The 23,802-nt window shown below is 42.0% G+C and overlaps 3 protein-coding genes across 4 annotated transcripts in view; 1 reads left to right on the forward strand and 2 right to left on the reverse strand.

The window, feature by feature from the left end:
* The window catches only part of sdk (sidekick cell adhesion molecule), a 74,414-nt gene extending 68,218 nt beyond the window's left edge, over window positions 1–6,196 (forward strand). The window contains exons 13-15 of one of the 2 annotated variants that reach the window (XM_022843175.2): window positions 1,436–1,579; window positions 4,757–4,967; window positions 5,179–6,196. In XM_022843175.2, coding sequence (XP_022698910.1) covers window positions 1,436–1,579; window positions 4,757–4,967; window positions 5,179–5,611 — 788 coding nt within the window. In that variant the 3' untranslated portion in view covers window positions 5,612–6,196. The other variant, XM_086970824.1, reaches the window with a different exon arrangement.
* Window positions 6,197–7,919: 1,723 nt separating this feature from the next.
* Window positions 7,920–9,324, reverse strand: LOC147753910 (uncharacterized). The gene has a single exon (XM_086970827.1). It carries the CDS (start codon window positions 9,170–9,172, stop codon window positions 8,696–8,698), a length of 477 nt encoding a protein of 158 aa, XP_086826953.1. The 5' UTR covers window positions 9,173–9,324; the 3' UTR covers window positions 7,920–8,695.
* Window positions 9,325–22,477: 13,153 nt separating this feature from the next.
* On the reverse strand, window positions 22,478–23,802 carry LOC111266050 (uncharacterized). The gene has a single exon (XM_022843186.1). It carries the CDS (start codon window positions 23,729–23,731, stop codon window positions 23,246–23,248), a length of 486 nt encoding a protein of 161 aa, XP_022698921.1. The 5' UTR covers window positions 23,732–23,802; the 3' UTR covers window positions 22,478–23,245.

The raw sequence follows: 23,802 nt of genomic DNA on the forward strand, positions 1-23,802 counted from the left end.
AAACGACTGAGCAGTGATATATAATTATTTAATTATATAGTCGATTACTATTGCAAGCATTGACTATGGCAGGTTTAGAAAGCGGATAATTAAAATAGTGCTATAGAATTAATAGAAATTGGTGCCTGATCATTAGATTAAATTTTTAGAGCTATGTTTATAGAGCTTCTGTCATAATTTAGGATTTCTGTAAGCAAACAAGAGTCAGAATAAACTAGATAGTATTTGACATTCCCTGTTATCACCGATTTGAGATAGATATATTATCATTTAATAGCTTTTTACATGCCGTTGGCTCTTTTCGTGGTGTTTGTTGTGCTCTTGGTCAGGTCAATAGGTCCATCGACGTGAAAGATTAGATATAATTATTCCAGCTATTTGCTGGGCAAATACTATTCAATGGTGTCGTGACATGGCTTGGCGTATTTACCTTTCTGTGCCGTTTTTGGGATTATTTTAGAATGAACTAATGCTTGTTGGCCTTAATGTTTCAAATCGCGTTTCATAGCGCCATATGCGCCATGTCAAGTGATGCTTCGAATGACTGTTTTTTCTTAATTAACTTCTACCCCCCGTACTATTTATAGCAATAAAATACGAGAGTTAACTGACTAAGATAAAGTCAGACATTGTCCAGCAACAAAATTGCCGACAGCTTTTCTTTTTTGGGGCCTTCGACGATTTGAAGGTTATCGACGTATTCGCAATTGTTACCTTAGAACGCTCATTGTGGTCTAAGGACTTCATGAACTACTAGAAAAAGCAGGCTTCGAATCGTTAGCACAAGCCGATTTACCATTGAAAGGGATGCTTGATCTTTCCCAATTGTACATCTATTTGGTTTTAGCTGTCGACTAGATGCTTCTTCAGCATTCGATTTTTACATCCGGGGCTCCCGTTAGACATTGCGTCAGACGGCCGGCAGTTTCTACCACGAAACGGGACGCCTCTGTGCCTGGTTTTGAAGCTAGATCCAGTTCCTCGGTGTTCAGAATATCTTGAGTTAGTAGGGACTTGAAGGACGCCTCAACTACTATCCAAATTGCACTGGGAGATGGCTTTAATTCGTTTAGCGCGCCCATTCTGTTCCCTACCAAAAAAAAAGGCCAATACTACCAATCTCCATGGCCAAAAGGCCATGGAGATTGGTAGTAATGATGGTAGATATTTTTTATTCTTCGTATGTTTTTTCCACTTGACACTGCTTGAATATGCTGTGCTAGCAATGATTCTTCTGCTCACTGATCTTGATCGTTTCGACTCTGATGTTCTATACCTATTTACTTCCGTATCTCTTCATGCCTGTCGAAACCGTTTAACCATCAACACTTACCGTCGCCTCATCATCTTCCTCTGGGGATACGCGCTATTCCATATGCGTCATGTCTCCCGTGGTCCCATACTATCAACTTGATTATGCCGTCTTTGCTTTCAGATAAGTACTATCTGGAGTTGAAGCGCTCGATGCCATTCTACAGGGAGGTGTGGTTCCTTGTCATGGTGGCCATCACTACGACGATCATTATCGTCCTAGTAGCAACCATTTTATGCGTGAAGGGATCCGCCTATAAATACAAACGTGAGTAATATAGTAGTGTATTCTGTGTATAGGGACAACGCTTGAATCAGTTAGAAGTGATGCTAAATCTTAAATTACATATAGAATAGGCTACAGACACAATATGTTTCTGTGAACTGATTATAGCATTTAGTCATTTATGATCAACTTTTTTTTGAGGGTCGTACGATTGACACGCGACCTAACCTAAGAGGCAATAATGGATCTCAACAGCGACTGTGTAATTCCTCATTCACGTATGTATGGTAAAGGACTATATTTACTAAACAGTTATATTTGCCTGTTATCGAAAAGAAGAAAAGACCTATGAGCAACTAAGATCAGTCTTTATTTGTTGCCGCCGATCGTTACCTATAACCATGGCTAGAGACGGTGATGTGACGTGCGAGTCTTTGAATACCTTTAACATACTCAGTGTGGTTCCACCGGTAAGAGCACAAACATTACCGTTATCATAACTACGATATAAAAATATAAACAACCATAAAGGTATGCGTCTTTGTACATAATTTCAATATTAACAAACTGTCATGTTCGCACAAAAATATTTGTGTGTTTCTTGTAAATCGTCACACGGTCAGCATCAGTGGTGCCGACGCGTGAAAATGGGAACGAGCAAATCTACCTAAAAATGAATTCGATTTGTTTTTTTATTTTTTTTCTAAATCAAACAAAGATCATTTTGCTTTAACTTTTAAATCCGATGCTGTTGGTATTGAGGTGGCGGCGGCGGCGGCGGCAGCTCAGCGTGTACCTGTAATCCTCTACGCATAGGTTTAATGACATTTTGTTCAAAGTTGTAACGTAGTTGATGGTGTGGAAACTCTATCCTCATAACCAACTTGTTCCTTGTATAAAGCATGATTTCTGAAATTATTCGTCCTCTTCCATGAAAGTGCTACATTTCAGTGATTTAGATAGATGCCTTTCCATCTTTGTCTAACAATATTTAACCGTTGAATGATAAACTAGGCGAAGGGAGGGTTTTTTTTTACTGAATATTAGTCTTCCTAACCATAACTCAACCATATCTCCTTCAAAACATCACCAAGATACACCAAAGACTGATTGTTTTATTCGAGTGTAAGAAGAACTAGATATTGAAACGTCCCATTAAAGCAAGGATCCTTAATAATCCGCTATATACAACACGGAGTTCATTCAGAGACACGCGTTAACAGTATCTACTTGTTCTTTTTTCGGTGTTTACAATACTTGTCTAGTAGTTATCTCGAAATAACCTTGAAATAACCCTAGAGGTACATTTATCGAGGACGGGTCTAGATTAGGCACCATCCTGCAATATGAACGCCACTCAACTCTAATAATAATAACTATTATTATTAAGTATTAGATCGCGCTGATACGGTAGACAGAATCACATCTTGTCTGTGCGTACTTGGGTCACTCGCTTGCGCATCATGACTATGCGGGGCGAGGCGGGGTGGGGTGGGGGCAACTTTGCCGCAAGTTCGGCGTGACCTACAGGCAGCCTCCGCAAGAGCAACATGACAAAAAAAGGCTTTGACCAATGCTGTCCATGATTTGGCGTCTGTATTTAGCCGAATTCTACAATTTGATGAGCGAATGAAAAGATCTAAGTAGAAAATCAATCGCTGATTGTCTGCTACTACGGTGAATCGATAATAGGCCAACGTCTTTTGTTGACAGTGCCATGCTACATAGTATTTAGTTGAAACTGTTTCTGTTTGTTAAGGTCTACTTCGTCGCTACTTGGCTTACCTTAGCTGATGTCACCATATTGACGATTTACTGGATTTCATTTTGTCTCGTGAGCCGATAACGAATACGCCCTATCGCTTCGACTTCTTCGAGCAACTATGCTTTGTTTCTGTCTGTCTCTATATTTTAGCACACTGGGGGGTGGGGGCTGATTTTTAGTAATGGTTAAAGTAAAGAGAAATCGAAAAAAGAAATACTATAAATATATACGTACGATTGTAATTACTAAAAATGCGGCTGGATACGGACAGCGGCGGACATTTTAGCTCGAAGCGGCCTCAGCAGTCATATCTATGAGTTTCCTGCGGTGCCAACTCGGGCCTCGGTGGCAACCATCGGTACGACCAATATCAGGTGAATTCAATGAATTGAACGCATAGATAAGCCGGCCTACCACCACAATTGACTTCAGCGGCCATTAGGCGTATCTGGGTTATTACGGCAGCTTGTGCTTGCGTCCGAGACGACACTTGTGCTGTCATGCCGCTTGGCAAGTCAGGTTTTTCGTTTGTTCTATTAGGTACTGTATGAACGCATCATTCAATTCATTGTTGGTTTACCATAGTTTGGTGATGTTATTTTGAATTTAAACGATGACTGGAGCCTGCTAGCTTGCCACAGTTCCGATGGATATTCTCAAGCATATTTGTATGTTTGACATGTATTTGTGTCAAATTGCCCTATGCAACCCTTAACTATAGTCAGTTATAATGGATTTCTATTCGCAACGTTACGTACGTAGATGTCTTCAGAGTCCTCATTCAATTCATTCTTTTTTGGTTTGTTTTCCTTTCAGATTATCTTCTCCGTGAGTTATTTATACTTCACCTTTATGTGTGACTTGATTATATTTGATGCTTGCGGAATGAATGCCAATGAAAATACGATTTATGAGAAAATAGTTGCATGGTGCAACAATATTGCCTTGTTATTAATGCCTCTTAGCTTATCTGTACTGATTAGTGCTTAGTCTTTCAGCGTAGGTGGGTCAGGCCTACCATCGCGATCCCTTTAACCATACACGAACTGTGTTCCCAGTCCTTCCACCGCACTGGTCCGAAGTGTCCTGAAATCCAACGAAGTGCAAACATCAACAGCTCTCAACATTTGTTCTAGCTGTTCGCTTTGGTTACTCGCATACGCTCGTATCATTTTCAGAATTGATCATTTTTTGCCTTGTTCGGATGCACTATCATGTTCTAATAGTATTCGATTTGGTTTCTGGATCCCGCAACATCGAGTTGGTCGTATACTTATCGTTTTTCTTTGGGCATATGATACACACATGCTATCGGTTGAACCGCCGGTTTGCCTCTTGCCCCTTCGGCTCAACGGTTGCCGCTTGTTGTTTTTTGTGGTTGACGCTTTTCCTACCGCCATACTCTGCTACCAACGAATTCCTTTAACACGACTCTATGAACCGTTCGTCTGCAGAGGAGTTGCTGGAACGCGAAGAGGAAGCGATGCGGGCATCGCATTCGGCACTGGACGAGTCGACGTTAGCAGCGCTCGAATTGCGTCCCGCAGGACCCGCAGCAGCGCTCAACTTACCGTTGGCTACGGCCTCGCTCAGTAGAAACACATTGGCGAGCAATACAGGCAGCGTTCGGCGGCGACCCAACTCTACACGGCCGAAATACGTCGGGTATGTTTAACTTGTCCAATTTGTAAGTTATCTAAATGTTGGATCCTGTCATAGTTGTATATTTCATCTGTGAATGTACTAATAGTAGGTAGCACACAAATCTGTCTCGCAATTACAACTTCCCTACTTTCAATAGTTAACAATCTTTTAAATTTGCCCTCTTGCCTGGATGCTAGTTTTTTTTTTCACTTATTGTACTTGAATGTTACAGGCCCGCGTCAGTGACGTACTCCGACGAGGAGGATGACGTCAAAGGAGGTGGGGGGGGGTACGATGATGAGTCGTCACTTACTGAGAAACCTTCCGACCTCGGCGATTCTGACTCGGAAAGCGAAAGCCAGCGCGGGGGCGCTACTTCACGAGCGCATTCATTCGTTAATCACTACGCAAACGTGAACGACACGCTTCGGCAGAGCTGGAAGCGACAAAAGATAACCACTAAACCGCCGCCGAGTTATTCTGACCAGGAGGATTATCCTACGATGTCGTTCGATCCGACAACAACCATCTCAGCTGCTGGACCTTCAGGAACAAGTGCTTTTGGCGGACCGATACAAGCTGCTACCATGAATGGTGGACGCGTCGTTCTTAACAACACAGCTGGATCAAGGGCACCTTTGCCGGGGTTCTCGTCATTTGTCTAAGACACGAAGCTCTCCTGTTACGATGATAACCACAATAGTGACGAAGTTTACCATGATAATGATGATAACTTCGTCAAAGGCTTGCGACATATTCATAAAGTCTTGCGTCACACATACATTCATATGCATGTAAATATATAGATAAACACGAGGCAAGTTGACGTCAGTCGAAAAGTTAGAATCATTAAGTAGCGTGAGCGCTAGATAAACAAATGTACTCATCAAATAACTGATGCTGCTATCAAGTCCTCGACGTATATAGATCACTCACTCGTATATATTGCATGTGTATATATATATGTCTGCTCTACAGGTTCAGCCCATGTACCACCTTATTCCATAATATTCTATTGGCCGAAATAGAGTAAACTTTACCGTATACTATATATATATATAAAGGGAGAAATTCCAATTGGAGGTAGTTTACAGGCGCGGAACTAGAGGAAGACAGGTGAAAAGGAGATATGTAAAGAACAAATACACACCCGCCATACAAGTTGCCCATGAAACACTGTTGGCTTTCCCGTAGAAAACGCATTACGGCAAAGCCATGAAACAGGCACAAAATAAAGCGTGTTTTTTTTTTGTTTTTGTCCTTAATTATTTCCTCAGTGAACGTGCTAGGCTTAATGAAATACTGCTTCCTGACAAAAAAATCTCTGCAGTCAGTAGAGAGCGGGGCAAAGCTGAAGTAACATATTTTTGGCGGTAGGGCTGCTACGTTGCCGACCGCGCGCGAACCTTACGATTTCCATAATAATGTCCAAAGACATCCTAAACCGAAAGTTGTGAGGCACTTTAGGCCAGAGGTCGGCCAAGAAAAATGTATATCTTAAACCATTTTGTTATAACACCGTAATGGGTACCAGGAGAAAAACGAGAAAGAAACATTGGAAAATAGATTTGCTTAAAGAAAAATTAGAAATAAAGATGCAACTATAGAAGAGAAACTAGGCATAAGAAAAATGAGTAGTGATGAACCATTTACTGTTATGTTACACATGTGCTAAGAGCAACGACTGTCAATGTGTTGACAAGTAATGTGAAATAAGTATGCTCGTGCACAAAGTTGAAAGCAATAGGGATCTAGTTGTGCGCTTATCGATAGTTGTAACGTTAAGTTAACTGATGTCATCACCATCAGTGCCTTTTCTCAGTGTTTTATGAGAAAAGTTGACCTCTGATAGAGAGAACACCGAAAGAGAAAAAACGTGTGCGTGTGTTTCTAATTAATACTAGGCAATTTATGTGGGATGGAAACTATCTACTCTGTTTAAGTGTAGCCAGCTATACGAAAAATGTGCTATAAGCGTATATATATATGCCAAATTAGAAACGACCAAGTCATTCAGTAGGAACTAGCAATAGGCTGATGCTAAGAACGGCGTATATAAAAAGTATTCATGTACACATAGTTAAAAAAGAAATATAGGAAAGGTAATAGTATTTAAAATACTTAATGATATTTAGGTTGAAGAAGTGAGTGGATTAGGCAGAGCACAAGATACTAACATAGAAAATTTAGCGGGGCAATTTGTACATGCTTGTTATAATTCGTGATGGTCGCACTCTGCTGCGATGGGAAAAACCGCCATTATCACGGATAGGAAAGATAGAATTTTCAATCATTATACAGTAAGCGAGCGACGAAAATGGGTATAAAAATGCTGAAATCCATAACCGTTGATTTAGCGGTCATAGCATAAACATGGATATCATAAGAAACACGCGTTTCTTTTCTAAGGTAAAAGGCTAAACGCATGACACACGTAAAGGGTATTATTCTGCCTTAATATTAAAGAACTGCCAATACTTCCGACAATCTGTTTGTGGCTTTAGGCGCTGCGTGCTTTGATCGCTATCTCTGACGCTAGTTTACTATAAAACGATTTTGGTTAACGTTCTGCAATCTGCGAAAGCCTTCCATGTACTACAGATAAGGGGAGCTATAAAAGCCTTAAGCTACAGGAAAACGACGGAGAAAATGTTTTCTAGCAGACAGCCTTCCCGTCGTGTTCACGCATACACGCGACGAATCAATGCTACAGAAATGCTCATAATAATAATAATAATAATATTAAGAATAATAACAAAACGTTATTATGTTAAGATTGATGTAAATACTATTATCAATCCTATACGACTCGATGTGATTATGCCAATCATCAATCAACAAAAAGAACCTACGACGACATCGACAAGTAACAAAAAAACTGCGAAAGACGTATCTACATATGGAGAAAATATGACGAGTTTGTTTCTCAAGAACTGACGACGTCGGTTCGAACCAGACCATCAAAATAAAGCGTTCTTATATTTTGTATAAACAATATTTGCCGTATTTTATTGCACTGTATAACGTTTTTAGATAAACAGCTTTGTTTGGCATTATTTGAGCGGTTCGTTGATGCAGTTGCTCATGTTCTATTCTTGAGGTCTTAACAACTTCAAGGCAGAGTTGCTCGCATTTCTTCTGTTGACGATTTGACCTCTGTTGTTTATTATACCTCTGCAGTTCTATGTAGATCGCTATTTTTATACAAAACTCCTTCGTATAAACAGATATTGTTATATCTATATATATGAGGATTCTGGTTCATTTCCATTATTTTTCGATAGCTTCTTCAGCCATCTAAGTTGTCAGCATCATATTAATGATGTTCCTTATCCTAACTATACTGTTGTAATCCGTTGGACTGGTCAGTCAACACCTTGTTTGCAATATGTATATTTACAGTAGGGTACGGTACAATGGACAAGGGAATGTGAGGGAGGGCAGGACATGTCTTTGGGTATTGGGGTTTACGGAGCGGATAGATATTATGGGGCCTTTGGGGAGACGGGAGATTTATATGCGAATCGCCTCACGATCCGATCGGTTCGCTCGCGACGAGACGTGACGAGTCGCATACACGCATGCACGTTGATGCAAATTTCGGGACACAACTGACCAAGAACAAGGGACTAACTAGCTCCTCATCTTCATTTCATCTTCGATCAACAACAGTGACAGTAGCATGTATATATACACAACAGGGGCGGAGTAAGGGAAATGGGAACGCAGGGAAGATGGACTGAGGCTGACTAATGCCATCCGCCGCCAGCAGATGAGGCTCCACCCTGCTGCCAGGGACCTCCGTGTCCTCCAGACCGTTCCTGCTTTGGCTCTTTAACTATGAGGATCTTGGTTTGCCCCCCGCCGCCGCTTTGCTGGCCTCCCGTACGCGACAGAATCTGTCCGCCGGCGTTGGTCGTGGTGATCTTGTGCACTGACTTGATCTCCTGGGTAGGTCCTGAAATGGTGTAGGTGGCACCTCCGCCCTGAGCAAAATTGCCGTGGTTAGCTCCACCTCCCAACAAGCGGGAAAGTCCTACAGCGGAAAGGGCGGCGTTATCCTCGTCCTGCGCGCTGCCCTGAGAAGCACCTCCACCGTGGCCACCACCGAAGTCATCGCCTCCGTGGCCTCCACCGTAGCCACCACCTCCGCCGCCTCCACCTCCACCGAGGAAACCCCCGAAGGCGACGTGAGCCGCAAGAACAAGGACAATGAATGATTTCATCGTAGTGACGGCAAAAGCAATAAGGAACTGATGCTCAAAAACACACAAGTGAAGAAATCTATATGTATATATATATATATACTAACGAACACAAACGCAGTTTTTTTGTTGTTTGATTTCTGTGTGTCGCTATCAGCTGTTGATGTTACAGCCCAGCGGCCAGTCACTTTTATTCATACCTGGCCGGATGGGGGAAGTCGGCATAGTACGGGCGAGGGCTACTGCAGCTGCAGCTGCAGCAGTAACGGCCAGGGTAGATGGTCGCGCGTAAACAGATGAATCTAAGTTGTGTGCGTGTGTGTGACGTCTTATGTGAGTATCTTCGTGTGTATATGTGTGTATGGCTTCTTATATGGGTGTCTCTGCGTATGTGCAACTTTGCAGTACTCACCGTGAGCTGAATACCTATCTGTTGTTGGGGGCGGTGGCTGCTATGGGGACTAAGAGTGAGGGGGGTGAACGAACGCTAAGCTAACTGAATGAAAAATGGTAATTTCGCCGCTCAGTTTGCTGCTACTCCGTCCGTCGGTGGCGCCCCTCTGTTGATCTGAAGTGGCGACGGCAGTAATCGAAGCTGGGACCGCTTCAACAAACACATTCAGATTTCTGTTCAAGATCTTCCAAGCGGCTTCCCCAACCCCAGACCAAGAGGGGCACCGTGTTCAGCCTCGCCGCTACTTGCTTGCCCGCTAATACACAGAGGGGGACTGCTGGATGGGCTGTATAGTTGCCTGACTGCCTGCCTACTTGGCTATTTTTCATTTCATATCCTTTATGAGTGTCGTTGTTGTTAAGCAGCACGGTGACGGCCTCACGACTTCCATTCAAAAGCGCTACTGCATTGACACCGTTATTATTATCATCATCATCTAGAAAAAAAAGCTGGTGGACACACGCAAGCAGGCCCTGGTGGAACTTGCTTTGCCAGTAACCTGGCGGGTTTACTGGGTTGCCGGCGCTGGGTGCCATGTTTAGGCCCACTCAGTAGCTGATTCCACTGTCCACAGACAGACCCCGTTACCGTCAGCGCGGTACTGATGAATTGGATGGCCAGCAAGCGACGAAAACAACAATAACGACGACAACGATAACTATTAATTCCATCCCATTTCAATGTCATCGATAAGTAGCGGCCGATGGCGCTCGTTGGGGTGCGCGAATATGGACTGCTTCACTACTGCTACTGTATCAGCTTCTATGGACCCACCGCTGACATCGATTTCATGCTTGCACGTCTGTCGGACCGGGACGAGAGGCAAGCACAAGATAAATAAACATCAATTACACAGCCAGGTCTAAGCAGAACTAGCTATCACCGCTACCAGATACCTGTCATTCTCCTGTTAATGGTATGTTAGATAGTCATATGAACACAGAAGTACCGCACGCTTGCCGTGTGTGGGTCAGTGCGACTGGACCGTGCCAGAGTCGCGTCCACGAGCAGCCCCAGAACTGCAATTGGTTCCGCACTGCGGTCTAGTGGAAGATCGAGACGCAGCTGTGTCCTAGTCAAATGTGGATATGCCTCGTATGGGTTAAAAATTTAATAATAACTTCTTCATTCGCTAGCTGTATCGAGACAAGCTACTTGTAATGGAAGTATGTATATTTATTGGTATGTATATATGGTTTAAATGATTTTCCTAATAGCCTACAAGACCTTTTGATATCTTCATGCTAGTCAGCCCTTGGATGGCTTCTAGACGGTGGTTGCCAGAAGACATGTAACGGGATAACGGTAAGCGCGAGTGAGAGAACGAGAGGCTCAAGAAAACTTTTCTCTACTATCTTCTTTTACATGTTCAGTAAAAAAAAACAACACCAGCTACAGTTAAGTCAATATCACTACAACATACTAGGCTTACCAAGATCCTGAAACTACGCTGCGTTGACTTCTACCTTCCACGACAGCCCGTACACTTCTCACCCTCCCCCCCCCCGCCCCGCTAGGGGGCATTAGGCGACGAAGACTCGACGGCACCCTGCTCAAGCTGTAGCACAATGAGAGCTATCAGAAGTTTCAGGCAGCTGTTCAAAGGCAAAGTAGATAAAGCCAACAATGTTTTTAATGTCGTAGTAGCCCGGGTTTAGCAGGCCCAGCCCAATAAACGACAACGTCTTGTGTCGGCACCATATTCGACCTTCCTTATGTATGCCTCGCCCACTGATTCGTGCTTTATAATAGCGTTAACTATAAAAGAGATCATTTGGAAATTTCATTTAAACAAACTTGTTCTGGCTTGTCCCTGGCGAAAATTACTTATTTATAAAATATTCTCTTCATTTTACACCTGTTAGATTTTCCATTTTTCTCTACGATTCCGACTAACAGTAACAGTAATCAGCGAGTAATGCAGCGAGAACTTATATATATATTAGTAAAATTACTTATATATAATAGTAAAATAAAAGAAAGGAAATTTACCACAAAAGTAATCTAGAAACGGCCCTGAACACAACTCTTTAGGGGCATTAGTACTCGTTGACGGTAACATGTTTATAGATAGATCTTGCGTAAGTGAATTTTTAAAAAGAATGGCGTTGTGCGTTGAAATAATTGCTTTTTTAATAGGAACTTCTGTTTATTTTGCCGAAACTTTTTTTTGGCTAACAAGCTAAAGTCGAGCATCTATCGCACGGCTAAATTAACATTTTCTGTCGTTGTCTAAAACTACTCCAGTTCAATACTTTTTTCGTGTATATTAAGTAAGTTCGACTAAATATACATAAAGTAATATAACATTGAGAGAAAACGCGTACCCAAACGGCTACCGATCGTTCACTCCATTATCCACACCTTATATTTTCCAGTCGTGTTATTACTAACTGACATGCATAGGTAGCCATCCACACAATGCTGATTTATCTAGCCATTATAAACTACTGCATTGTAGAATAGATTTTTAAATTATCGCGGCTTTGCCATTGGCCGGCAATGCATAGCCACAGAGGCTCAAACACCCATTCGTGAATACAATAATAGTTAATCAAACATCTCCACGTGATCGATTTCCTTCTATGTCTACCTATACCGCCCTTTATCCCAGCACCATCTGCACAGATATTCACTATACTAACTAATAGTCTATAATAACACTTCGCTGATTGGTCCTGTCATAGCACAAAAACCGTTCTAATAGTTATTTCGTATTTACAGTGTGGGGTCATTGTTCATCTGGAAGAATGATTTTGTACCCAGTTACTTTCTGATTATTACGGTATATCTATGGCGAAATTATATTTCTACCAGACAGTCTGTGCCGTTCAGGAAGCGCTTGATAACGATACCTGTGTACCTTTGCGTATCCCTTACTCGCGCATAGTCCGGCCTAGGTGACCCTGCTAGTGTAACTGGTATCGCATTGCAAGGGCTCGATTTATCAGCCTACGTTTTTACATTACTACTGTGATGGTGGGCTTCGGCAGGATTATATAGAGATGTGTAGACGCGTAAATTTACAATGACTAAATGATTCAAGTAAGGTACATAACGTAAAATTGTCGCACAATACAAAATACTCATTTGTATTATGGACGGCCCTTAAATGGAATATACGAGATTGGCCTACGAGTCCATTCTGGTACATTTTAGGCAGGTTGTCCATACAATAACTTTATGTATGTATGTATGTATGTATGTGTGTCATGTCCTTTTTCTATTAAGTTTTGAAAACCAATTCTCACGCACTTTGATACAAAACGTTAGTTTGCAAGTTGACCCTTTGCACACATAGTTAAAGGAAGGTAAAAACTATGCGCCTATTTTCAGTAGTTTTTTTTCCTATTTTCAGTTCCATTTTATCGAGCATTAAGGTTACTACCTATACCCTAAAGTAATTAGCCGATGTTCTATTTAAGGTTACATTTATTCATCACGCCTAAGTGCGTGATTTTAGTTACCAACTTTATCCTCAGATTAACAATTCGTATTTTTTAATTATGACTTCAACGGATGGTATTCTATTCCTTAAGCTGCCATGATAGGCAAATACAAAACTTGCGAAATACATGTATTTCGTGCCGGTTACTCAGTGCTAAGCTTGTCAGAGAGGACAATAGAAGTAATATCAAAATGGGGTTGTTAAAAACAAGCCAGATTCCCCAGTTAACTTGATAAATCAGCCTGAAGATTTATGATACGCCATCTTGAAGTCGCAGACCAACGTATACCGATGTCAGTTCCTCAGTTATCCAAAGTTTCAGAGGATGGTTTTTAAGTTGTCTTATTGCATTTCCTCTAGTAGCTTCTAAAACCGAAGTCAATCACACTCTTCAATTACTACTATTTTTTATTAATGATTCTTCTCCGATTACTTAAAACGACACGGAGTCCGCTTTTTACACCTCTGTTCTGTCTCTTTACCGACCTTAGGTTTACCTCTGCTTTCTTTCGTCGTTGTTAGGACGTCTATTACCACCGCTTTTCCCTCTCTCAATTCGATCAGGCAGCAGAAGGAAACATAGTAGCAACTGCCCCATCACAGCGGGAGCTAAGCCAGTTAATAGAAGAGGCCGTTACACTCTTTGCCGTATTTGCTAAATAAATCCTTATTGCTGTTATTTCGCAGACGCTATTTTTGCCTAAATATAATTTTCTGACTACATTTAGAGCTAGCGCATGCCAAAATTTGGCAATCGACGTATTCGGCACTTTGGGGAGTGGGCAGAATTGACTGGGAGGAACATTTCCTCAAAAGACCAAACCTAATCTTTTTGCAGACAACTGGGGCGGTATTGGGCTGTATAGCGCCATCTATTTTATGTACGTTTGAACTGTTGTACTAAGCAGATTACCTTTTCCATGTAATCATCATTGATACTGTCAGTTTCGATCTCATCGACCGGTACTGATGTGGCGCAAACGACAAATGGAAATTAGCAAGCTAGCAGACAAATAAAGTCATCTTTGCGCAATATTGACAGTCATAGTAGAAGCTTATAAGAAAAACAATCACAAGATGCCCCCCTTCCCCTCTCACCTCAAAACTGCTCTTCTCGCTGGTAAGCATACTATCTCCAAAAGGTACCAGCATGCGTTCAATAACCACCATGGTAAACACATGGAGCCGAGCCAGCTAAACTGTTTTTATCGAAAATGTCTGTGTGCACATGTTTATTTGTTTGTTTATGAATGTCTGCTGTCTCCCTGCCGGTGTGTTTATTTGCCACAATCTCCAGCACTCCATACCGATCTCAAGTTCTGTTTGTCTCCCCCGACTATAACATATATAATTTCGTAGTTCGTCATCATGGCCATCGGTGTGACACACGTACTTACGTGTTATGCGTATACATTAGCATACCGAAGGGGCGAAGCATTTTGAATACGCTCGCGTAGCCATTGGATTGGCTTCCCGCTATCATTTGCGTTGCTGCTGCAAGCATCTATCTGAACTGCAGCTTCAAGACCGCTGAAGTGCCGCTCATTGATGATAAGGGCTCCGAAGATCGCCGTAAGCGAAATCGCCGTTCACCACAAATTCACTGGCCCCATTTCCTATACGATGCTAATAATAGATATCTGCTACAGAGGCATTATTTTATGATTGACCAGCTGTTACCGCAGCATCGGCAACGCTATTGGGCAGTCATCATCAATGACTGGGTCAGTCGGTAGGTTTTGGAATCAGTGTCAATGCCGGCTACCAGAGCACTATATTTGCCTTCGCCGTTCTTTATATATAGGTGCCCTCAGCTTTGCCGCTGCGTAGTACGTGGCACAGAGACACCTAAATATACACATGTACGTATGTATATAGATGAACCTCGGAATGGTATAGTGCCTGAAAATGTTTCGCATGATGTAAATGCCAGCTGCACACGTCTGTTAGTATACGTATACATCGATATTTTCGATAGTATCGATACTATAATTATGTATATTGATACATTCGATAACGAATATAAATAACGCAGCAATGTGCGTAAAAGCGACGTACTAGTAAAAACAATTACCACACTGGACAATAGTAACAATCGCATAATCAATTTCGGGTGTAAGCATTTATTCTAGGGGGTCCTCCATTTTTGATCGAAGACCTGTTGGCGACCGGCATTAACCAGCTAGCATATTATTCTTGGGAGACATTACGACGAGTGTAGATTGGGGTCGTGGCACCTCTGTGGCTAAATACGAGATCTCTACCGTTGGACGGCGGTAGTTTAATTGCAGGGGGATGAACTACCCACAGGTTCTAATTCTTGCGAACATCCAAGCATGAAAATCTGACGAAAGAGACCGGGGCACAATTGGCCGCAGTGTTAGACCTTTATTCTGCAGTACTTTCTATGAGAACTAAAATCAAGGCTTCTAAATAAAATTGATAATTTATCTATACCATCATTCCAGCAAGCATCTTTTTTAGTAATTCTGAATAGCAGAGCACTAGCGCGACCTCAATGAAAGGAAGTCACTTTGCTCACGTGGGCTTTTCACTTCGAATCCATAACGCAATGAACGAATCGTCATAGCTTCTCATCCCTACTACCAATACGTAATATCTTATCGTTACCCTTGACTTCTCCGTAAATGTCTGATCATCGCTCGGTCGCCGTTCGGCATTACTAGTCTGCTCGTCAACGGCTTATTGCGTAAGCGGGTTCGTATACTGTTTAGAAAAGTGTATCACTTTTAGGCGGTTCGCCATTGCCACATTATAAAAAAACATCATACAGAACGATGTATATTATAGGCACGACGGAATTGCCGTAGACTGTACTATTTATGTAAGCATTAGATGTTATAATAACAGAACCAAAGAATAGTACCCAGCAGGCTCATGGTCGATATAACAAGGGTTAAATATAATCCAGTATGCGCGTAATGAACTCTTGGGAGGAGCGGGTAGGAATTATATGTCGATTGAAGCTACTCGAGCAACAGATTTGATACTACGTCGGTATTTTTAATTTCAATGAAGGTCTTCTCGATAGTTCATCACATAGCTCGGTATAACTTTCGTAGAAACCGGGCTGTACATAGCATATGCTCTACTTGACCTTTTATTCGTCCTGACTATTAAGGTGAAACCTTCATAGCCCTTTGTAAAATATATATATACGGTGGCCTCTGATAACAGCTGTCGTAATTGGTTTTGGCTTATCCGCCGTAAGATCCTTCTGCTGCGAAGGACACTTAAGAGAAGCAAATTAAATTAAATTGGGAAAATCACCGCAAATGTGACAGGGGATTATTATTATAACAATTGCCGTCGTACTGAAGTATGTCGCGTTACAAAATTCATAGCTTTTTTTCGTCCACCTTTCTGATGCGTTGATAGCGTGCAAATATCGGCATAAAGTTTCTATGATAAGAATTATTTGGCAATTTAGGCCTTGTGGACGTCCTACAGACGTACTTGCTCACCCTCTCACCATCAAGCGACTATAGGAAATACGATTTTGCGCAGAGGCAATCTGGGGTTATTCGGTGATAAGCGACTATTGTCGCTAAGAGAATCAACAGAAAATGTTAAAGCCAACACTTCTCTCTTGAAATAACCATTTGACATATAGTACCAATGGTACCCTGCTGCTCAGGCTGTGGAAAAAGTATTTCGTTGTTAACGTGCGACTTAACAGCATTTTAAATAAAATAACTCCTGCGATGCTCGCTTAACCTGACCTCCCGCACGGAAACGCAGTTTTTACGCTATATTGAAAACTCATTTATAGTGAGATCCGAATCTACGAGGTCGTCGATTAAAACAGGGCTCGCTGAAGTTTAATTAAGAGCATTAAATGTTCTATTTTGGAATAGTCCTTTAGAAACAAAGGGGTGGTTAACAGAATTGAATACATGATAGAAACCTGGTCTACGTTAGATGCTTTGCGAGAAAAAAGTTCGAAAAATCCAACGAGCATTTTTAAAAGCTTTCAACTTCATGCGATACTACCCCATACGAAACATTTCATGTCCCAGGAGCCGTCGTCATAAAAACACACAATATTCCAGCGAGCCCTTCAAACGTTCTTTTTACTTTGGCCTTTCGTAAAAATTGAACAAAACTATTTTCTGCACGAAGAAGCGCGACTAGTCGTTTGGGTCAAGCATGACCGATTATATTTATACAATTGGACGCGTTTGGCTCATTCTAATATCATTGACAGATCTGCTAGAAATAAATCTATCGTCTGCTTGAGTCAGCTGGTCTGTAAATTTATGTAGATTTGCTTTGTATTTTATATATATAGCGGCTAGCGTGCAGACAACGCGTCGTGCATGCGCCCGATAACGACTTGAGAAACTTGACGGGAGTGTTGACAAATTCATATTTAAAGAGTAAATTTTCTATTCATATGGTTCTGCAATGGCCGCAGGTGGTTACAGGTACGAAGTTGTAATATCACCGCCTCGATAGACTCGAATTAGGATAATGGACGTCCATTGGACGTAACTATATTATCAAGTAAAACTTAAGCCCATACGTAGACATTGAGAGTAGACGGGACCACGCGTTCGTCAAACAATAGATTTCAGTATGTCATCCCCGCTCGAGAGTCGTGCGTGCCCAATTTCAAACCATTAATAATTATATTAATCTAAATTAGATTATGGCAGTGTATGCGTAGTTGACGCAAACGAGGCGCTGAGAGGCAGCGCTTGATTATGGCCATCGAAACGCTTAGATTGATGCTAAAAAGCCATGGAAAAAAATGGAAGGGCATTAAATCGTTCCCGAAGGGTTGGGACAGATCGACAAAAACCGATGGGGTCGGTTGGACAAAAGCAAAGGACATAGAACAAAATACATTCTATTTGCTTTTAAAGGACTCTAGATGAAAAACTACATCTCTAAATTACGCCGGGGAAAACGTGGCGAAGCATGGTAGATGAATTTGACGCACAATAAGCGCAAGCTATAGTAAACAACGGCAGCCGTATATCGTTCGAAACATGTCGCGAAACGGGAAAAACAACGTGAATAATAATCTAATTTGTTCTTGCAAGCATTAGAACGGTCGCTTGATTTGTACGTTTATATGACGTTACAGTAGCTTGTTGCTTTTTGCTTTAAACAAAAAACGCGGATTTCCACTGCCTTATCCATGTCTAAGCGCCCCCTTTTAGGCGTATCTCTCACATATGATACAGTACGTGCGTGATATTACGATCACCAGACCTGGCCGATAAAAAAAACTAATGATCCTGTTTGCGCCAAAGGCTTCGCGCTAAAAGCCTTAGTGAACGACTGAATAATTCTTTCTAGATTTATGGAACGGCTGTAACGGCCTAGGGACAATTAGTAGGGATAAAGGAAATCCAATCCAAATATTTGTCTTCAATCAACTTTCACTGAATTTAATGCCTGAAGATTAGAAAAGAAAAGTCTTCTCTAGCTAATTAGAATTCTCTATAAAATAGTAAATGATTAGTAGTTTCGCTATTATTGCATTATAGGGCAAAGCATTTACCCCGATGCTGCGAGAGCCGTGGAGCAGGCATTGTTTGACTGTTCAAGTCAACTCAGATCATCGTTACGGGAAAGTCAGAACAGATCTGCGTGATTTTACAGAACAACAAATGTTACAGATGACTCGAATGAAACATAAATTCTGCACGCAATAAGCGCTCCGTCACTAATTAACATTAGTCCGCTCATGGCAATATAATTACATTGTATCTTAGCGAGAGGTTACGGCGCAGTAGTAGCCTGCTTATGACCACGACAGATGTTACCCAGCCATCAAAAAGAAACCAACTAAAATGTAGAACTATAGTCCAGGCTTTGTATACACTGTGTTAATTGAAACGAACTTCGTGAAGTAACGATACTTTCAATAACGATTTATTAATGACTCGCTCGAAATAATGACGGCTCCGCTGGTACTAGTTCGGGCCTCATCGTGTGCCATACGCCGCAGCTGAACTTTAACTTCCTGCCCCGTTGATATGTTAATAAATATCATATAAACAACAACAACATTTGTTGTGCAATAATATAAACCTATTTCAAATGGCCCGTCTTTTATTATTGAACGGCAAAGTCATTTCGGGGATTTCAAAGCTGACATGGTAAGCGAATAGGAGAAGAGACACCTCTGTCACAGGTTTTCTATAATAGATAAAACAATGGATGGGGTTGATAATAAAACTAGGCTATCAAATCCTTTCTCTGCATAGGAAAAAGACACTAGAAGCTTCGATATTCGTGGTAGTGACTGAGTTTTTACGGAGATAGACACTTCAGTAATTACAGCGATAGTTCACCCAGTCAACTATTATTTCGTTCCTATTAGATATGGGGTAAACTTTTCCGACACATAGGTTTTCTATAAAAAAAAAAATGGCTTCAGATAAATAATGGAAAGATTACGTTACACACGGAACAGTCCTGCTGAAGCATACAAGCTCACCATAAAAGCGGTTCCATTAATAGTTTTGATAACAATAAGAGGTTGATATACATCTCAGAATACCATTCGATCAACGTTATCTGCAACATTATACTATCGAGACGCTCATTCTGTGCAACCGTAACTCTGACTGTCTGTAATCGTTTATGGCTAACTATAATTTAATTATCCTATTCTTCTTTGCTTCTTTAGTACAATATCTCCATATAATATGAGCGTGCGCGTATAGAATCTTTTCCCTTCATCCATCGCATATATCTCACTCATATGTTATCGGAGCGGCGAGACGAGCTGTTGGAAAATTTCTTAGATTTCTATTAGTCGACCTACGGCAATTGACATATTGATAACAGAACATGTATACGAACTGGAATCGTAGTAAAAAGTAAGTTCCCTCTCTTTCTCGTTATATATATATATATATATTAGTAACCGTAAAATACCCATTTAGGTTTTTATTATTATTATTTGCTCAAGGTATCTACATATTGTCAAGAACAACATAGTGGTGATCGCTACCGTCATCATCATTCATGTGATTATGGCTGGTGAAGGACGAAGGTCCAACATCTCTCTGTACAGGAGGTCGACGCAAAGTATTTTTCTTTCGTTGCTTTAGTTACAACTGTTCACGTTCACCATGCCTCCGTTGTGAAGCAGTGTACGAAAAATGACCACATGGATGAAAAAAGTTATACTTTTTAGGTACTACATAGATGTCTTCGCCGCAAGCATTAGCAAACGAACTTTCAGACCGACGAGGCGATTGAAATCGATGTGTCGGCTGGCAAAACTAACAATAAGAACAGCAGAAACAATGACGATAAAGCCTAAAACGTCTAACTTAAGTCTAATTACCCTTATCGCACATACAGGCCCCCCAGCCGTTAGAGCTGCGGTTATAGCTAGCGTAGCCGCGATCGAAAGCGAAGTTGTTTGACGTCATTGTCGAGCCGAAACTCAAAGTCAGCACAGACACTTCAAGCCATCATCCGATAACCTCAATTAATAGTAGTCGTCGTTCGTTAGTCTGCGCGTGTGCGTTTGTATGACCCATTAAACAGCGGGCAAAAGCCATCAACTTCACCAACAGCCTTACCATGGCCACCTGACTTCACGACCATCATCATTACTACACCCCCTGGACCCCATGTCTTCTACCCAAGCTGTTCCCACGAAAGGAAACAGCACTTCAAGCATAAATACGTTCTTTTGTTCTTTGCTATGGTTATTGTTAGGGCCGCTCAGGGTTATTGTAACGGCCATTGTTGTTGTTAGAGGGCCAGTCGCGTAAAATCGGCCCCTTTGTACTGTACTATATAAGTACGCTTCCTTAACGACTGGGCGCGGGTCATATTAACTTCCGTTCCGCGTTTCGTCGATTGTAGTTAGCTGAATCGCTCATTGCAGTTGGACGAACATGGTGTAATCGCACGTAGATAACAAAGTATATAAAGGATATTAACCACAGTACCCCTATCTAATAACAATATATATATATAGCATGCATAAAAAACACAACGTCTATTCGTAAAAACACAATATAGTTACAAACTGTTATTCTAATTAACGATGGTTATTAGCTTGTCAGGGTTATCAACACTGGTTTTTCTCAAACTATTCAATCAAGTGTTTCAGCTGCGAGTAATTAAAAAAAAAGCAGAACAATGTCCATAGTTTCCTGCAACAGTCAGGCCTAAGCATGCTCACACAGTACCTGCTACTAATATAGATTCTGGTAGCGGCAGTCGGGTCTTAAGATGAACAGAAACTGCCGGACGAACCCGTCTGTATAGCGTGCATGATGTGTCGGTGCTAGAAAAACAGAATAAATATAGAATTCTCTGTTGTCGTCAGTGTCCCCGTTGAATTTCTTTTGTACAAGGTGGCATAACAGCATGGGGTGAAAATGAAAAATAAATAGCTATGACGTATTCATGGAAACACGGTCACGTGTCGCTTCGTTAGAACACAAATTATATGTATGTACATATACATGTACTTGTCTTGGACAACAAACAGCAAATTGAGAAACGCTGCAAGATCGACATCGACAGTAATGACCACAGAATCAGAGGCCCAGTCGAGTCCTGTGTAGGTTTTGAAAGGCAGACATTGCCTAACGCAAAGACTAATAAAGTTGTAGAAGAAGAGATATTTACCTGGTGCTACCCAGGCCGAATGGCAATTAGGGTCTGCGGGTTATCGTCGCTAATCGACCGACTAATACATAGAGTATTTTCAAGTTAAGCTTAACGATAGTATAAATGTATTGCTAATCAGTGATCAACTATAATGCAGTTGAACAGAGAATATTAACTGTACACTGGTTTTTGTTTGTTTTATCCAAATAAACAAGTCGAAGTCTCTGGCAACAGGGTAGGCAGCTGTACGTACTGTATTGTGCTATAACTGGAATATATCTTTTGACTAGATACCTGGAAAGTATAAATGTTGGCCTATCCATTTATCTTGTCTATGATATATCTTACAGATGCCCCGAACCTTGGTTATTTTTGTCATCAGACGGCGCTGATGCCGTGGAACTATTTATATACGATGTTCTGGTGAATGACAAAATGTATTTGGACACAATCTGACTACGCTACTGGATGATATTGACGCCTGGTTCTTCAATAGTTTATCGTTCCCCATCGTATCGATGTCCAAAACAAACGAAGTACTCACATGGCTGCCCACCTTTATCACGGCTCTAATATTCTACACTAATAGAAATATCATGTATTCGTCCTTAACTACTCTACACAGTATCCTGAATCCGGGACACTATAGTCCAACTTACGACACATATCGTTTATGTTCATGAATAGTCGATCGAAGCAAAACCTAGCATCGCGATGAAGGTCCCGATTGGGGGCCAGTTCATATTAGCACTATCAATGCACATATATATACGTGTATATATATAAGAAAGAAGTAACCGGAGCATAATTGTACTAGCAAAAAGCGGGGCGTACAGTTTATTTACATAAAATACACTTGTACATAACAATTGTCGGCATCACACGGGGTGCTGTTGTCGCGACAACCGTTCTTTATAGATTTGTTTTTGGGGTGTCTTTTGGCGTCATAACGATTAGTTAACTGGAATTGTTTTTAATATCGATGTATTGGCGATGCAACAGGGGTGTTCGCCGACTTCCAGTTCCTCTTCTCATACCTTCCAACCGAAGTTAAGCGGCAGCCACGAAGCAGCACATTGATGTCATTGCTGCTATGATTGTATAATTAAGAGCGAAGATCGACGCTCGCCTCTAGTAAAGAGTAGATAATGATAGTCCAACGCGATGAGAAACGGGAAGATCTTAATTTTAATGTACACGAAGACGAAACATATCTTTTCTGTTTGGCTCCGACATGGCTCTCTGTACCTCCGAGCTGTTTGTAACGAACGTATCCCTACAAAAGCAGACGACAACGAAGAACCGACGAACATGTCAATGAAGAGAGAATCGTCTTCTTCTTGCCTGTCAGCGTGAGCCACTCTTGAAGGCTGTCACTACTCGATGTTATCGGTATTTCCTCGCCTTCGAACTTCTTCTCGAGTCGCGCACCAATCATTTTCTGGTTGTTAACTCGCTACGCATCACTTAGTCTTAACATCTTCGCATTTAAATTTTCCGCGTCCTTCTTTCCTGCTGCTGCCGCCACCGCCGCTGTTTTCCTTTCGCTGTCACCGTTTCTTCCCGCACTCGCCTACCATCCGCCGCCGCCGCCGCCGCCTCCGACCTGCCATCCACCGCCTCCACCTCCGCCTCCAGCCTGCCATCCAGCACCTCCGTGGCCTCCGCCTCCGTGGCCTCCGCCTCCCTGCTGAATCTGGGCGGTTCCGGCGACCTTAGCGATGAGCACCTTAGCTTGGCCTCCCGCGCCACCTCCGCCGGACTTCGACAGAATCTGCCCGCCGTTATCGATGGTGCGCACCTGGTGCACCGTCTTAATCACGTGGGTAGGTCCGGCAACGGTGAGGGAACCGCCAGTTTGTCCACCACCGCCGCCTCCCCCACCCTTAATGATTAGGATCTTCTGTTCACCGCCACCGCCATGGCCACCTCCGCCTCCTCCGGCCTGCCAGCTACCTCCGCCTCCACCTCCTCCATACCCTCCACCGCCGCCCCCGGAGAAGCCTCCGTAAACGGCAGCTACGCTAGCCAGAAGAACCATAGACACCAGGGGATTCATGTTGTTGTTGTTCACTGTTGTTTAGCTCCGCTGCAAGAGCTGACTCTTGCCGCTTGCTGACTCTGCTCGTG

This window comes from Varroa jacobsoni, unplaced genomic scaffold, assembly GCF_002532875.2.
Source record: "Varroa jacobsoni isolate VJ856 unplaced genomic scaffold, vjacob_1.0 scaffold_111, whole genome shotgun sequence".
Lineage (NCBI taxonomy): Eukaryota > Metazoa > Arthropoda > Arachnida > Mesostigmata > Varroidae > Varroa > Varroa jacobsoni.